General features: G+C 39.9%; 1 protein-coding gene and 1 long non-coding RNA gene across 3 annotated transcripts in view; one reads left to right on the top strand and one right to left on the bottom strand.

Moving 5' to 3' along the window:
* The first annotated feature begins 1,573 nt into the window (after window positions 1–1,573).
* Window positions 1,574–17,782, top strand: part of LOC111260951 (uncharacterized) — a 22,979-nt gene continuing 6,770 nt past the window's right edge. The window contains exons 1-4 of one of the 2 annotated variants that reach the window (XR_015311272.1): window positions 1,574–2,061; window positions 4,035–4,146; window positions 11,018–11,145; window positions 11,638–11,792. This is a non-coding gene — a long non-coding RNA (uncharacterized LOC111260951). Of the gene's footprint in view, window positions 2,062–4,034; window positions 4,996–11,017; window positions 11,146–11,637; window positions 11,793–17,782 lie in introns of those variants that run through there. The other variant, XR_015311271.1, reaches the window with a different exon arrangement.
* Window positions 8,528–17,782, bottom strand: part of LOC111260950 (uncharacterized) — a 22,651-nt gene continuing 13,396 nt past the window's right edge. The window contains exons 2-6 of the mRNA XM_022834083.1: window positions 13,678–13,940; window positions 12,158–12,331; window positions 11,599–11,774; window positions 10,925–11,151; window positions 8,528–10,144 (exon numbers count right to left, since the gene is read on the bottom strand). Coding sequence (XP_022689818.1) covers window positions 9,779–10,144; window positions 10,925–11,151; window positions 11,599–11,774; window positions 12,158–12,331; window positions 13,678–13,940 — 1,206 coding nt within the window. The 3' untranslated portion in view covers window positions 8,528–9,778. The remainder of the gene's footprint in view (window positions 10,145–10,924; window positions 11,152–11,598; window positions 11,775–12,157; window positions 12,332–13,677; window positions 13,941–17,782) is intronic.

The raw sequence follows: 17,782 nt of genomic DNA, 5'->3' as shown, positions 1-17,782 counted from the left end.
GGGAGTGATGTATTTACCTTCTGTTCACGTGCCCATATGTAATAAAAAAACAGATAGATAGTGGGACATGCCTAGCTTCTAATTGCCCTTCTTAGAGCATGAAAAGCTCCATAATGGCATTAATTTAAAGATCGGAGAATAGACGGGTTCAAACCAACGTTGGATATTCTTTTGCTCAATCCAGGAATTCAGGCATGGTGTTGTCATTAAGTACCCAGATTGTGCCCTTTCGGTCGCCGTGCAAGACTTCTGTGACCACCTTATACAGCTAGCGGGATGCATTCATTGCTTTATTTTCGGCGGGTATCTCATAGTAGCAGGTGTCTCTGGTTTCCATTGCAAGTCCTATCATAGTTTTACGCCCGAAGCTGGTGGTCACTGTCAGTCAACTGGGTTTCTGTCCAAAGCGAGGCCACTCTCTCGTCTAATTTCTCTTCGACTGACCGTAAACGTAGTATAAACTATACCTTGTCTATGGGGAACGTCTGCTCCATGCGTTTTTTTGTTGCACCTGACATAAACCACAAGCATTTCCAACTAGCCTGGAGCCGATTCACAAAGGACTCATTTTTATTAGGTTTACGCATTTTAAATGTTTGGGTTGTAATCATGTAGCACATTACGTGTGAAACACTAGTTTTAGCTGAGGAGGCTGTTAGATTTCTAGCTATGCTTTTGTAAAACCTTCCTCGATTACAACAAAGTGTTCGTGTTCTTGAGGTTCCGATATCGGGTCGCCGCGTCGCTAGCCGTCAACACTCCAGTCTCCATTTTTTTGAAACCTTTGCACCATTCACGTAGTGAGCTTTCGCTCAAGGCCTTCTTAAATATTGTTTTCATTAGTCTTCGATGGATTACAGCAGCAATCTTGCCTTTAAAGGACAGAAACTTGACGTTTTCGTATTCGTTTTCGAGACTTAAAAAAAGATGTTCTTTCTGATTTTTCCTCGAGTAAACTCAAGGGTTTTCACTCACAAGTTTCTAGAGGACTGGAATATTTACCATACAAATTTCATTTAATACCGGCGCATAGTTTCAAGTTATCAGTTCGCCAGACTGGCTTGTGATAGCCTAAAATATACAATTAATTAAGAAGGAAGACGAAATGCTGGTTTTGTAGGTGATATCTGACGTACCATTTATTATTACGTCACTAGGAGTGTCTATCTATCAGAGCGGAGCAGCGAATAAACAAGCTACTGAACAAAACTCAAATGGGTGCTGAGCACAATCACCTTGGGTAACTTCAACATATTGTTTCTTCAGGGTGCCTGGAAGGTACAATATTCATCAACATTAAGTAATAATATAGATATTTTCTAGCATAGATATTCTCTTTTAGGATTGTAGTATAGTTGTCAATTTTTTTTTCTTTATGTGATGATTATCTACATTGGCCACCTATTATTCCGTGTGTTATAATTGCTTTTTTTCAAAAAGGGTATCTGTTCAGATTTAACCCATGCATCGTAGACCAAAAAGCTCACGCGTTTAAGGCTCCATTGAACTCTTTTGCATCGGACGGTAAACTATCCATTCATCCTATCTATACCGCGTTTTCTTAAAGTCGCAAAATACCGATCATCTGGTTTTTGAAATTGCTATTTGATCGGACTTTTGTGAGCAGGCCATGCGAAGGTAACGGAAGTCTCAATAAGGTGTGAATGCTATGAGATTCGATTGTGGTTTAGGTGGGAGTTTTACACCTTGAAATGACGGAGAAGAGCGTTTCTGAAGACCAGGTGATTGTTCCATTGGAGGAGGGTGATTCATTTGAGACAGATACACCACCGAACAAGCGATTTGAGCCAAAAAAGTGCCTAGAGTGCCTTACGTCACCGGGAAAACATAACACCAAAAATCTTGAACAGGAGATTAAAACAGCAAATTTGGTGGGTGTCATGAAAACCGTGTACCGCTAGTCAATAGGAACGCGCGAAACCGTAAAGATGGAGTGATTTGTGTGCCCAAGTAGGACCAATTCTAATCAGCTGTTTACGTTAGACTTTGCAGTCCACTGGAATGGTTGAAATCAATTGCATCTGTTACTTTCAGTGAGGGGTCAGTTTTTTTTCTCACTTGTAATAGATATGCGTGTGGATAGCGACCTCAAATATGGTCCTTTTTCCGAAAGCTGCTTTTCAAATGATTGGTGAATATTGCCGCTTTATTATTGTTGTTACCAGCCACGATCTATGTAAAGTAAATTGTAATGTAAAATGTAAAGTGCGACTGTCTGATTAGTCTGGTGGGGCTGTGCCGACAGGCCGGCACACAAGAAACTTTCAGTACAGAGTAGCGTATAAGTATTTACACGAGTGATATTAGCGAGGCGCGTCAAGTGATAATATTATGTGCAAATAAACAAAAGTCTGACACGTATTGTGTCATTATATATTCGGCAGTGACTTAAACGATGGCTACCTTTAAAACAAACAAAAAAACACTTTACTCGTACTCTAGAAACAGATTCATTCATTATACATTTAGCATTGTATTTTCGACCCTCTCTCACCTTTTACCTGATTTATTTATGTACTTCCACCGGAAGGGTTCAGGTCTTGATGTTGAAGAGTTTGGCCAGCCAGTCGTCCTTGACTTTCTTCCTTTCCAGGTTTCCTTGAGAGTTAAATACACTATATGGAAAAGATAATAGTCTGTCGGTTCGAGGTCTGGTGAATATTTTCAAGCAGAAGAACCTCGTGGTTAGGCTCTCCAAAAGATGTTGCAACGATGTTCGCCAGGTGTTGTCGGACATTGTCATAAACAAAGACAATTTTGTCTTGTATAGCCAGCCTTTTCTGTTGAATGACTTTATTGACTTTAAGAAATTGGGTCACATACAGATTTTTCTCAAAGCTTTTTCCGTGCACAACACGATACGGTTTCTATCAAACGCAAATCATGTCTTTTCTCGGATGGAGAACTGGCTTAACTCTTCATTTCGGCTTATCTCCCAAAGACACTCATTTCTTTCTCTGTTCTGTATATATATATATATATATATATATATATATATATATATATATATATGTGTGCTTACTTGTTGCCTGCCCCGTGTGCAACGAAATTTCGAAAGATAATGAGGAGCCGTGTTTGGTTATAGCTTTCACTCACTTCACAGGGCACCCAGGCTCTTAATTTTCGAGCAGGTCCCGCAGATACGAGCTCCCAGTTTACAGCTAAATAACTACAATTCATCAGTTTATAAGTTATTTAGGATGCCAAAGCGTGAGCAAAGATGCCTTTAGGAGGCCTTCCTCATTAAAACTAACTAAGCTAAATGTGAAAAATACGTTTCATTTTAATCACATTTGTTTTAAGCGTCTACAGCAGAAGGCAGACATCTCGCCTTTATTACATTTGATGAGGTAAAAGAATGTGGTTTGTAGAAGCAAAGAAGCAACTGAGAGACGGACGGACGGAAAAAACATTTACAAAGAATTTGCCATTATTTGTTTACGATCTCGCGTGAATGAAGGGTGTCCTTCATTCATACGAAGAAACCAGACTACAGGCATTCACAATAGACCTTCCTTAAACAATATTAAGAAAATTTGATTAATCGTTGATTTCTGGACGATGGGATACTTAATTTGACCGAAAAGGTGCACTACCTCAGAATATGAACACGATTATCCACATAGGTGACAATTCTTGGCCTTTTTTTTTGTATACACAATGGAAGAAGGTTTTTCCCACTTTCACTTCAGTCGTTATCAATTGAGTTAAACATGAACGGCAACCGGGCGCAGACTACTGTAGCAGATACTTCGGACCAATATACGTGTTTGCTTTATGGAAGGTATAACAAAGCCAAGTGTAAAATGCGAAAACCTGAAACACGAGGTCAATTATATATATTATTGACAAAGATGACACGCTATACGTTAATTTGGAAGATCGCCTGTGGCAGTGATATCCGCATCGCTACAAATGCACCCTGCTCAATTCAACTCCATATAGTTAGTATTTGTCCATATTTGTTTGGGCTATATACCTATCGGCAATGATTCGTTTCGTCTCTCTTGCAGAGGTCGAGAATTATCGAGGACATACTTCTGAATCGAGTGCCTGCTGGCGTCACAATACGGTGCCTTAGCAATGGTCAAACTGTGCCTACGCTTGGGACAAGCATCGTCTCGAGTACGTCTACAGTAAGCTCCGGGTCGGCACGAAAAGCCTTATTTAGCCCATTTTTACGGCGGTATCCTTTCTTGAGATTTTGCATCGTTTGCAGCTGTCTCTGTCTTTGCCTCATGCTGGTGGCACTACTGGCCTTCCGTAATGGAGCATTTTACTTGAAACGTTTAGCCTGCCACTTTATTATCGTGTGGGTGCGTAAACTGTTGCGCGGGACTGTGTTTCTAATCCATAGATTGTCTATATACACCGTTAGCCTGACAGTTGGGTGGCTGTTGTTCGGCCTAAGCTGTTGGGTGACCCGTCTGCTTGGCGTGATTCGATTCGCCCTTCTCGCATTTATTTGACCGATTTCTAAACGTTTCTAGTCGTACAGGCGAATCAGTAAACTAGATCATTTTCAGAAAACGAATGTAGCCCGCGGAGCGATATTTGATCAAACGAATCGAAAACTACTCCAACTATAACTGAAAAGGTGAAATCTGCGTTCAGCGTTGTAGGCCGTGTTTGTTCAATCTAGCTCGTACAATTGATCCGCCTGAGCAAAGCTGTTATTTTTTGTGTTTGAATATAATTCGGTTAGGCGATCACGGAGGTGAATGACGAAATGGATATTTGCTATTTAAGCGATTTTCATTGTTTCGTGTTTCTGAAATTGTTTGTATCGAAAGTCACTATAAGCACTGTTAAATGCGTTTGTTCGAATGTAAAAGAGAGGATTCGTTAAGAGTCGAATCATCAAATTCGACCCTGACCATTGAATTTTGACCACTGAAAACGAGCCATCACCACAAGTGGGTTTCGTACTTCGTGTCTATGAATAAATTAAGGGCTAGCTATGTATGAATGTTACTATTGTTCAATTCAGCCTCTCCCGAAAAAGTAAACCTTTATTATGACGTAGGCGTGACGTAGTGATAATTCATAAGGGCAGTAAAATCATGTTCTGATAGAATCCTGATAACGCGTATGTACATGTATATAATCGTTCTTTAGGAACTGGTGCACATTTCGTGCCAGCGGCCACACTAACCAAAAACGACTATATATAGTGACTTAATAATGGTTTTGTATACTGTGACAGCGCTGTCTGTAGGTTAAAAAAAAAAAGCCAGCTGAGAATGTATGTTATTATATGAGGCTTAAGGTGCGTCGTTTGATGGCCTCCGTTGTAATTTCAAAGACGAATTTAAACAGGGTAACGTATGCATATCGGTAATATCTTTAGCCGGTCTAGGTTAAATTAGGCCAGAGAATATTAGATATACATACATATAATTTTTAAATGAAAAAATAAATAGCTAGAAAGAAAACGATGAAAGGTGGATAATACTTCTGAGATGACAAAATTAGGCGGGAGCTTAAAATTGGATAATAAGGTCTGTTGAAATCGATATTTTCTTTCTAAAAACTAGAAACGTAGCGAGCATAAAGAAGGATCCTCTAATTCGGTTAGAGCTATTCAATTATTTCAACCAAAAATGATAAAAACGAATTTATTATTACTATAGGACATATTAAAATTCGTTGAGATGATGTGTAATCTTGCGAAACTATTACCAATCAGATGAAGATTTTGTGAAACACTAATTAAGTTCAGAAACAGACCTATTTGCTGAGACTAAAAAAGAAATCTTTTTTAAAGTTTTGAAGATAAATGCTGCGCACTGCTCGCTGCATCTCGCAGCTATTGTTCAAATTCGACCGTTAATGGGATCTAATTAGTTGTATGGGGCTTTTTCCGTAATCTCTGGTTCAGATGGAACCCTTCAGATCTACATCTGCAACTTTAGTGTCCAGAAAGCTATATCAAGATACAGACAGTTCTAAATAGGTGACTATATTCCTGAATTGTACAGCTATGCTCAAGATCATTGTGTCAAACCGCAGTCTTTTTGGCCTTTTCTCAGGAAACAAAACAATTGTTCGTTTAGAGAAAGAAGAGATAAAGAAATAAATAGAAACTGTTTATTATGGAAATAGTTATGTCGGGGTCGTGAAAAGTACGTATTGAACGTTTTTATGGGTGCCTTTCTTATAAATGAATGAGCTGGCTTGTGTGGTCTGGCTTAGGTGTGGCAGAAAGCAGTTAGTAATCGTTGTTGTGTCGGACCACGAGTTCAGCGTCCCCAAAGTTGGAGATCGCGTTCACCACGGAAATAACGTTGTAGGAGATTTCGCCGACACCGTTTAGGTATACAATAGGCAAACGGTGTCAGCGTGCGAAGTACCGAGCGAATAATGCCCCTTCCTAATTGAGAATGATGATCTAGATAAGAAATTTCGATCGACTCGTGCGTACGCAAAAACGAAGATACAGCACACGTGCTCTTCGGCTCTCAGTTACCCACAGAAAAAGATGGATTCGAAACGAAGTTTGCTGAACAGTCAATCTCGTTCATTGAAAGAGGTTTTTCTTTTTGCTATGGTTACTAACGGTGGTGAGTAAGCGTAAGTAACAGCGATAGCACAGTAAATAACGCGCTTGCCTGCTGAACTTAGGAACACGTGGTAATCTAAGTTCGACTCCAATCGTAAATATACTTTGCTTTGTACTGGAAGCCAGCCGTCTGAAACAACGCCTAATGGCTTACGTACCTGACGTAAGACGCGAGAAAAACATTCAAGCGTTTCATAAGTACACACAAAGGCCGTAAAGGCGTTAAGTGAGATATTACCCGCTTTGTCCGAACACAAATACGTCAAGAGTAGAGTTTTTGAGGAGCAGAACAGACACCCGCCGTGTACTGAGTAGCTCGAAAGATGGGTACAGTACAATATTAAGTTAAGCGTCTGGATTAGCCTAAAATATCGAACTGGTATTCTCATTGATAAGTATGCTGAAGCTTGCCTAAGAAATACATGCGGATAAACACGTGCTGAGTATATTGGTCGTTCGGGCTGCACAAGTGTGTTCAAAAAAAAAAAAAAACTGAAAACACGATAGCGAATATCGACAAAAAAGGCCTGCTAGACCATACACTCGTATTGACTAACATCCCTGAAACTTTGATTTGGCAGATTTAATAAAAACGTTCGGACATTTGCTGAAAATAAAACGCAGAAGTTACACTCTCCGAAAAGTCTAGAAGCTATAAAAATAGCAGTGCGGATTGTCATATTCTAACGCTCGGACGATTGTGAGATGAGTGCCACCGAAAAGGCAGACTAGGAGCAGACGAAATTGTAGACGATTATTTAAAAATTGGGCTTCGATCTTCGGAATAGAACTCGTAGGAATGAAAAAGGGACAATGATGTGGTACGAACGGCACCGTTGCAGAGTAGACGAAAAACTTATCATCATGCTTGGATTGCAGATTTAAGTAAGTGCAATGGTAGTAAAGCCTATAGAGGATTACAGGAGTCGAAAATATTCCCCGCCGTGTCAGGATTTCTACGTCTCTCAGTTTACCCAAAGTAGGAAATTAGGCTTGATAATAAGAATAATGAAAATTGCACTGTCAACTATATAAAACGTATGTAGCTTGCAGCATTAACAATCCTATGGTACACCAGTCATATCCCAAATATCCGGATAGCGGAAGAAAAGTGTTGAGGTAACCGAGGAAGCAAAAGCCATGATGTTTGTGTACGGCTATTAGCCTACTCGCTAACTGTTCCATTATTGGTTTCCTGAAGGAAAGTTCGTATTGGAAATTCACCCACGTTTCACTCCAAAATTACTTTAGATCTTTTGGAGTGTTTGAGTAATTTTTCGTGCGTCTCTCCGACGATATGAAAGATATCGAGTTCCAAAGGCGTCTGTCTCTTAAGGCATTGTACACAATTCACTCCTGAAAATCAGAAAAATACAGTGCAGGCAACAGAGTGTGCCCTGATAAATTGCACGACCTATAGGAACGATATAAAAAAAAAGAGAAAGAAAAGTGGATTCTTATATATTGAACAAGCAACAAAAACGAGCGCCTTAGTTTGGTAACTAATAAAAGGATCTTTTGAATGAAATTGCTAGTGGCAATAATAGGTAGATTTTCTGATTTAACTTCTACGGCAAGATATAGGGCGCTGCGAACTCTATTGGCCAACGGGCGGTTATTTTAAATTTAAAATGAATGACCGTGTGATTGATTGCTTTGGCCGGAAAAAGCAAAAAAAAAAAAAAAACGAATCCACATATGACGGTAATCGCAATTTAAAAACGATGAGCTTAAATATTGCTCTAACAAAGCTGTTGATCAATCTACCCATCTAAATTTTTCATGCTCTACCGTATGTGTGCCCTATTTTTCACCGGTGTCGAAAACATGGATATTTAAGATGCAAACAAACATGGAGTGGTCCTATGTGATGGAACTGCTTTTGTTAATAAACGTACTACTGTGTTTATCCGTTCAGTTATCCGAAATAAAAACACATGATCATACTAAGTCTAGCAGAGCCTTTCTTGTTCATGTTGCTTGTTGTATTTATTTCCACCTGTTTCGTATGTAGATCGTTCTATTTTACGTTCGTCCTATTGTTTTTCATACTTAATTTTATCTTTTACTTCACCGTATTTCCCGCTTTCGTCGTCTTCATCTTTGATCTTCATTATGTTATGTATCGTTGGTGTCAATGTTGCCATTACCATCGGTCCGTTAATTTTATCATTGTGTGTCTGTGTTTCGTTGTGTGAAGGTGTGTCTTTATGTCATTTTCGTTACCATCGACATATTATCATTTCTATAATTATCCATTGTCGTCATCGTCATCATCATCATCATCATCATCACCATCATCATTTATTATAATATTTATTATCATTACTGTAATTTGCATTATTATTATTATTATTCTCATTATCGACATTAGATTTTCCGCGCAGTTCCTGTTCCGATCTCGTCGGGTAAAGCAGATCATTATGACCACTGGCGAGACGATGAAGCTTTATTTATATGACATGATACATACTGTTCTTTATTGTTATTATTTAGTATGACAAAGACTGATCATAATCCGCCGTCGCTTGATGCTACGGTGCTTCGATCCGGATCGGAGTGCAACGTCCCTCCGTGTTGATAGGCATTTAGATATTTGCATCTCTACGATTGTATTGGTGCTCTGTGTTGTTAGTTCGCGTTTTGCAATGCCTCGATTTGATCATCCGTCGCCTGCATCAACTGATGACCATTTACCGCTGTTTCATATTGCCTCTTCCGCCTATCGACATCGTCCGGTCAGAATCATAATCAGTACTCCTTAATGGTAGTATTGTCCCTTGTAGACTTCACTTGCCGCACTATTTCAATAGCTTATTGCAAACGCTAACCACGGCATCCTGTGCAGCTTCAGCGCTTTTCGTTTAATCCGTTTGCTCTCCTGGTTCTCATAATTCGTGCATTCGTCAGTCATATAATTGTTGTTGTTTCTTCCGTTGTTGTTGATTAGTCGTACTGCTCATATCTATATGTATTCATACTTATATATACTATATTTATATATCAATTGTCATCGTCATCTGCCATAGTCTCTGCTCATTTCTGTCTATTTATTTCCACAGTTGTAATGTTCTCGTCCTATTGTTTAAGTTTTTTTCTCTTTTTTCATCCGGATCGTCCTGGTTCTATTCCATTTCCTTGCTGTTCAGTTGCTGCGCTGCCGAACGTTCACATCTTGCAGGAGCTGCCGGATTCCTATAGATACGTGGAGGAGAGTACTGGCGGATACACTGAGGATGACTGGGTATCGGCGGGTGTGGGATATCCAACTCCGACCCCCATTCCTAGACTCGGGCCCCCGCATAGCTGCCCCATCGGCGTATGCGGTGGTGGACCTGTGCTAGGTGGCGTCACCTGGCCACCAAGGGGGACATGACCAGACGTCACGTGGCCAGGCAGGCTGGGAGGGAGTCCAGATAGGCCGTGAGGGCCAGGAGGTCCCGGTGTGTGGGCCCCCAGGGGGCTGTTGGCTAGCGCGATCTGGCTTGACCGATTCTGCGTCTGCTGTCGTTGGCTGTTCCGTTTGCTTTTCATGCGTCGGTTCTGAAACCATATTTTCACCTGCGAATCAAAGTACAAAAGACGAGGTGCATATCGAAAAGCGGATAAGTTGAAATGAATACAGGAAATAGACAAATGACATAAGATAATTAAACTCGTTGATTTGGTCGGGAGCTAGGTAGGAAAAGGATTTGATATGGAAATATGGATTATATTTTCGATTAAATCTGTAATCGGTATATATATATACGCTCTCATAAATAACACCCTCTGGACTACTGGCATAGCTTACCCACACCCATGCTGATTTGCAGCATCGAGATATTACGAAATAATATGAATTTCCTTAGGTTAGAGCGGCTTTTATCCGCCTTTATATATTGCAGTAGGTTGAATCAGCTGTTTTGGTTCGTTAATCAACTAATAAGATAAACCGGCTAAAACTAGACTAGATAAGCCACTGCAACTGAGCTATTAAAAAATAAGTTTTTTTTTGGTAATCTCAGAAGAAATGTGACGGTTAAATGAAATTCAAAACCTGTTTAATACTAAGCCTTCGTACAAATTTAGTTTGTTTTGCTAAATCCCCTCACCCATTTAACACCGCTTCTAGCCATGATAATCTTTTTTATAGTTTTACTGATAACTAAGTGACTTTCCCGTTTCCGCAGTAATCTCAGAATCCTTTTACGATTCCTTTTCCTGTACGGCCTCCGCCACCCCCCGCTACCATGACAACATGTTTTAACCATACTGCGTATCGTACATCGTCTTAGACCAGAGATACAATCTATTATAGCATGCATACGCATAATTTCCTGCAGAGCTCCACATGAGTACCTGCCGTTCGGTGAGATTGAGGTTCCTCGCGAGCTCCCATCGCTTTTGCTTGGACACGTACGCGTTGAATAGGAACTCCTTCTCTAATTCCAGAGTCTGGAGTTTCGAGTAAGGTTTGCGCTTCTTGCGTACGTGAACGGTGCCTTGCGTTCCGGGCTCGCGATCTACCCGCTCCAATCGACTGACGCCCACTGATGGAGACCACTCCGATTCGTCATCCGGTGAGCCTAGGTGTACATCATAAAGCACAACGTCAGGCAAAAAGGCATCTTTTGGCAATGGTTGCGTCACGTTACACCACTAACTTTCAGCAATTTGTGCTTGGATTAATTACAGTTTGGGTTTTCCTAAAACTAACTAGAGACCGAATTCAACATTTGCATTACTAGTTGATGTGAATGCCCCGTACATATGTTGTTACTCCCATGTACAATAGCTTCGAGCTTTCGCACTTGATAATAGTGCTTTAAATAATTTTTTTAGATGCTTGGCCCCTTCTACTGCGAAACTGTACGCCTTCATCCGCTTTCGAACCCAGACCAACTCACCTATTTCTAGGTTTAGTAGGCAAACGTGTTACTATTACATCATCACAGGCACTAGTTATCCAAAATGTGGCAACAATAGTTAGAACTTCATCAATGGTTATTTGCGTTGTTGCGAGCCGCTCTTACCACTTCTATCATTGACGTCATCTTCACTAACGGCCTCAGCTGGGGTGGTAGCGGCGGTCACCGTCGAGCCCGGCAGTGCGGGGGAGCTACCCGACCCCGTATGCGTGGGCGTCGTAGAGAGACTAGCGGGGTGCGGCGACGGGTACGGGGAGAAGCCGGACGACGTGGACTCCACTCTGGATATTTTCGATCAGGTTAGTAATAAAAAAAAAAAGAAGGCTCATTAATATTAGAATTCCAAAAATTTTTAATCTATTATTATTAAATAGAAGGAAGGATAGGTATAGAAAGCATACGTGCTCTGTGAGGAAATAGGTTATGTGGGTGACTCCCGAGAGTATCATGCCTTGCAAGACAATATTTAGCAATTGGTTTGTCAGCAGCTTGTTAATGGCTTCTCTAATTATTAATAGGGCTCTGACGAAATTAATAGTTCGATGCCATATTATTATTAAAGCATTTGGTATATTCCGTTTATATCCTAAAGTGTAAGCCACGTACTGATGTTTAAAATCACTGTAACATTACTGTTGTCTTCATTGGCCAACGGCCTACCTACCGCGAAGGGTGATGCTGAGGTGTCGTAGTGGCGGGAGTTGTTGCGTCGGTATTCTGGTAGTCCTGATAAGCAGTGTACCACCCCTCTGATCTATTCCATATGTACTTCTTGCTGTCCGAAAAATGAAAGTCCGCCTTACTATCTGGGTAGGAATAGTCGATATCGGCGGTATACCTGAAACGACGACAAAAAATAAACGCACAGATTATTAATATGCCCAATCCAAATTTTGTTTTTGTATTGGTCGACGGTCAATCGCTTAGGTTCTGCATAAAACAGTTGCATAAGCGCATTCAAACGTGTTCAGCTGTGATAACTACGCATGTCTAATTCAATCCAAAAGTTTACTGAAAGGTCTACCTGTATGAATGAACTACCTGGTACATCACAGCCCATATGTTCAACCAATGTCTATAGCCGTAAGAGTGTTTTACTGAATTTTTTTAGAAATCTGTATATATAGTGCCTCTTCGATTCAGACGTGTTCTGAGATATATGAATCGGACGCTGAATGCTTCCGAAGTCCTGGAACTAGCTCGGCAGATCGCAACAAGATGCACACATATGAACTGAATACTCACAAGCGGACTGTATTCATATAAAGGCAGAATGAATCTTTTTTTTTTGTTTAGAATAACTCTGCGTCAGTAGAACATTCAGGTAAGAGCAAGGACTTCAACGTTGATTTTAATAGAGCTAAGAAAGCTTTTTGTTTAGATTTTATTATCATTGCACGTATACACGGAGTTCGCGGAAGGATCTGAATGTTCTCGAGTCGAAAGGCCTCCGCATTCTATGTTGTTTATATTTTCTGTCTTCATAAGGAAAACAAGTTAGATTGTAATTATCGTGTACGAGTGCAAAAGTGCCACACTCTACAACGACAAATAGAAAAACAGACAGTCGTAATTTAATAACAACAACAAAAAGTTACGATAAAGTCAGAACGATTACGGATTGTGCAAACAGGGCAAATTACATTTAATAGAATGAATAGAATATTTTTATCACGAACAAACTATAATATATAGCGTGGTTGGGCCATTGCGATGAAAGCTGTGTTTCGAGCAATGCCGAGACTGACGTTATTTTTATTAATCTGCTGCAGCATCTTTGCTGGCACTCATTTTATGACAGTGTTTTTAACATAGGAATAGTTGAGGCTGGATTCCTGGGCAATTCATAGTTATTCTAGAAGGGTCGCATCTTCTGACTTTTGCGGCTTTATCGCAATAACTAGGTTAGTTAGGCAATTTCTCAGAGGACACTATGAACTTAGGATTTTGGTTTAGTTAATCTGCTTTTATCAGAAAGCCTAAGGTTTCCTTATGTGCCTATTCATATAGTTATGGCCTCTCGCTCGCTTTCTATCTTACGTTCATACGCAATAATCATATGGGAGAGAACTTTTTAGAAATCTCTATGTGTCCTAACGTCTTGTTTTGCTACCCGCAGAGAAATTGCCCATTCAACATCTTACAAACAAAAAGTCACAGAGCGTTTATATCTCGAATACGTACCAGTTATGATGGCCGAACTGCATGGTATACGGAATGGGTGCCCCGGGGGCGCACTCTAATCGGTGTCTCCCAGCAACCGAAGGCGGCATTGCTGTTACTCCCGCCATACCGCTCATTGCGCTCATACCACCCATACTTCCCATAGAACCCATATTGCCCATGGAGCCGCCCACTGAGGCGGGCAGCGGTAGGGGCAACATGGGCCCGCCGTGGGAAACTCCCGCATCCACCGCCGATTGGCCATGTGCGAACGTTTGGTTCATCTGCGATAAAAACGAAAATTTTAAAAAAGCGAAACTAGGTTAGGGCAGAAGAAGATAGTCACGATAAACAACGTATCAAAGAAATATATACATATATATTTTCACGAGGAAAAATCGGCCTATACTTGGAGTAACGAACCCGAAAATGTGGCGCATCATATAGTTATCTTAACTGATAGGTATATTAACAGAATATCAATGTTCTACCTGGTGAAATTTGTATCACTCTATCACGAAAAAGGTATCGCAATATAGTCGAAGTTGCCTTTGGACAGCTTGATTAGGGATTGGGGCACTCATCATTTTTCTTTAGTGCCATTTCAGTAATTTGTAAGCGATAAAAATACTGCTTTTGAAAATAAATGCTTATAAATAAATGTGCATAAAGCCTCAAACGCCAAGTAGCTCAACATAACGGTATCTGAAAGTAAGCGCGGTACTGTCCAAGGTCACTTTGCACCGACCTCATTATTCAATTCCTTTGAACAGCTTTTCCTTAAAGAGGACACTGCGCAGTTGTTTTCTTTTTTTTTTTTTTTTTTTTTTTTTAAATAACAGAAAGCTTCTGAACAAATTCGAATAGCTTGAATTCTGAATAAATTCGTCGACGTTATCTGCTCAGCTGGTTAGAAATATATCTAGTAAGCCAATGGACAGCATGCGACGACTCCCATAGTAATCGTGCGAGTCTTTCGGGAAGATCACCTGTATACAAACTCAGCTTAAAATGTATGTAGTTCGGTAGGCCGCAGAAGTTTAACCTTAGACATAGTCATTCATTCTATCTCTATTGTATCTCCTCCTTCTAGTATCTATATAGAAGGACGATTCTATATAGAAGAGTCACAACGTGTCACCAAAGTGTCCTCCGGAAATGTTCCTTGGGCTGAGCTGTCGTTGCGGTGGACGTCAAAATGTATAAGTAATGGTTCTGTCTATGAACAAAATGGTGAAGATCGTGACCATGTTACTTGCACGATGTTATAAGCTCACAATGTGTAAGCAAGATACAGACGACGCCCGAAGTGTTGTCGAATAAATTAAATCGAAAACATAGTCATAGTAGTTTCTATTTCATATAGAAGCTAGCTTCTTCGTTTTCAACAGCGTTGTCCTAAGTTTTGTGCCAAATGTTTCCAGGAAACATCTACTTAGTCGCATTAGGAGTTATTGTTCGATGACATGACCAATGAGTACGATAGTAATCTATAAGCAAACGACCAAGGTTAAATAAATAGGGTTATATATATATAAGCTGACTTTTCAATACATCTACGCTCACCTACTTAATATTTTTTTCTTCATTGATTTCAAGCAAGAATAACTAACAATAAAAAAAATACGTAAAAATAATAAATAACAAAAAATACGATATGTTTGATCGAAAAGTATCTACATTACCGCACAGGGGGCTCCAACGTAAGTGATACAAACAACACAATGCGTTTGAATAGCAGTTTAAATAATTTTCTTACCTAACCAATTTGGTATAAAATAGAAAACCCGATATTCTTTCAACAATATGTCCTTAAATTTCTTTTAATCTTTACCAATCAGTTTTTCAGAATTTGCAGGGCTATATCTCACGTAGACGGTTCATATCGGCCCTGATTTATACATGGCCTGGTATACGCGAAACATGTAATCAGTCTCTAGCCCGGTAATTTAACGTAGTGTCTTTCGATCGGCATCACATATTGTACCTGTTCCGATGAGCGTTTTTCCCGACCTTATCCCTTAAGCGATTGTAAATACTTATAGCCCATAGTTCTCTAGGCAGGCAAGAGTTCTTGAACTTCGTGCCAAACGCGTAAAATTTAGACCGTATTGCGTTTTTCTGCGACGTACTCATCGTTCAATTATTAATCCAAAGGTCGGTAACGAGTTCGATATCAATAGACCTACATCAGACTAATGAAGATCACGGCAAGCAACTTATAGCTGCATTTCTATATTCGTTTGAATAGACATTGCTCGGATAAGAACGCTTGTAATATCTAAATTTGGTCTATGGAAATCAGACAGATTTTTGCCACATTTAAATCTGATTCACAAATTCTCTGCGCTAGTTACATCGCATATCGGTTGATTTTCATTTCATCACTCACACAATTTTCATGGACAACTATTTGAAGACATGGGTATTTCCAACTCTGTAATCCGTGTATACAGGTTTTTACGTCTAATTAAGTTAAATTGATAATGTTTGCAAATGGTGAGTTCGTACTTTTTCTTATGTGTGACCCCTTTAATTGTATCTAAATACGAATATTACGACGAAACTCTTTGCGTCTGCTAGATGGATCGTTTCTGACGTTCATATTTGTTAGATATAGCTACCATTGGCCGCGATTGTAACCTTAACCGTCGGAACCTAAGTCAGCCATCATTCCTATTTGTAATATTTCTTCTTCAATCAGCGAATCATTTTTTTTTAGTAACCCTGAATCAAGCAATATCGATAACGACGAGTACACCACATTCGACAGGCCGTGCCACAAGCGACTAGAGTATCTATGGAAATAGCCAATATATGGCAACATGAATACGGTGTTATATTCAGATGCGTTCCACTCGGTGACGTAATCTCTAATATTAAGTTTTGAAGCACAAGAGTTGGTGGAGAACTTACTTACCATCTAACACAAATGTTTAGAGGCCTTGGAGACTTCCAAAGCTACCTCCATGAGATAAACAATGCCCCCTCAGACTCCTATGCACTGAGGTGACCAAAAATATGGCCCCTTACACGCTGGTGGCACACACCGCGTTTGTTCATGTGAAGGAAATACAGCCATACTGAGTCCCCTCAGTGGTGAAATGAACAGTTTTGACTCGAACGCGCGTACGTTGAGGTAAGAGAAAGTTGCCTCTAGGGAGGTCGACAAAAAGAAAGGATCAAAATACGTCTAAGGACCATGGGGACACCTCAGATGATACGTTGGGATCACGTTCAAAGAATGTAAAAGGCAATATTCTCCTGTGCAGGAAATTCGTTCATTTGGCGAGATGGAAACCTAACCACGGTGATCCTTACCTGATGGACTAGCCTTAGTCACTCCCTCCGATCAGTCTGTAGGACTGGTAAATAAAGATTTTCGTTTATTCAGAGTCAAGTTTTAAGAAGAACTTCATAATTAGTAGGCAATGGTTTTAGCGGAAACAGGTCTAACCGTCTGAACTGTTCCATATTCAGAACCGTATTCTCTCCACCTAAAATAGACGTATGCTCTTCATACGATTGATATGCTAGCTGGTCGTACGTTAAATTTCAGACTGATATCAGGCTAAAAAGTTGAAAAGGTCCAAGCAACCGCCAAAAAGTTATAAAAGGACTGACTGTTGAAACTACGTGGATGACAAATGGTGTTCTCTATTTCAAAGGGGCCGTTGATTTTTGTATTAAAAATCCAGGTGTCTCAAAAACGTATTTTTAAGCCATTTTGATGAATCTTCAAGTTTTTTGCTCTAAACCCAAATGCGGATCTTGCTGTATGCTTTTTGAAGGTGGTTTTTTTTTGTAAGACTTTTCAGAATCCGCATGAAACCTAACAATAACGTGTTCGAAATGGGCAGTTCGAAAGGGCAGAGAAGGAGTTTTTAATCTTGGTAGAGATTTGTCTAGCGCGGAATTGTTGGACAATGGTTGATTGTTACTCAAAATCCGGGAACAATGTGTGTTTTATGTAGATCGATAGATAGATAGATAGATAGATAGATAGGATAGATAGATAGGATAGATAGGATAGATAGGATAGATAGATAGATAGATAGATAATATAGATAGATAGATACATGGATAGATAGATAGATAGATAGATACATGGATAGATAGATAGATA

This window comes from Varroa jacobsoni, unplaced genomic scaffold, assembly GCF_002532875.2.
Source record: "Varroa jacobsoni isolate VJ856 unplaced genomic scaffold, vjacob_1.0 scaffold_495, whole genome shotgun sequence".
In the NCBI taxonomy this organism is placed as follows: domain Eukaryota; kingdom Metazoa; phylum Arthropoda; class Arachnida; order Mesostigmata; family Varroidae; genus Varroa; species Varroa jacobsoni.
This window is presented reverse-complemented; position numbering and strand designations above follow the sequence as displayed.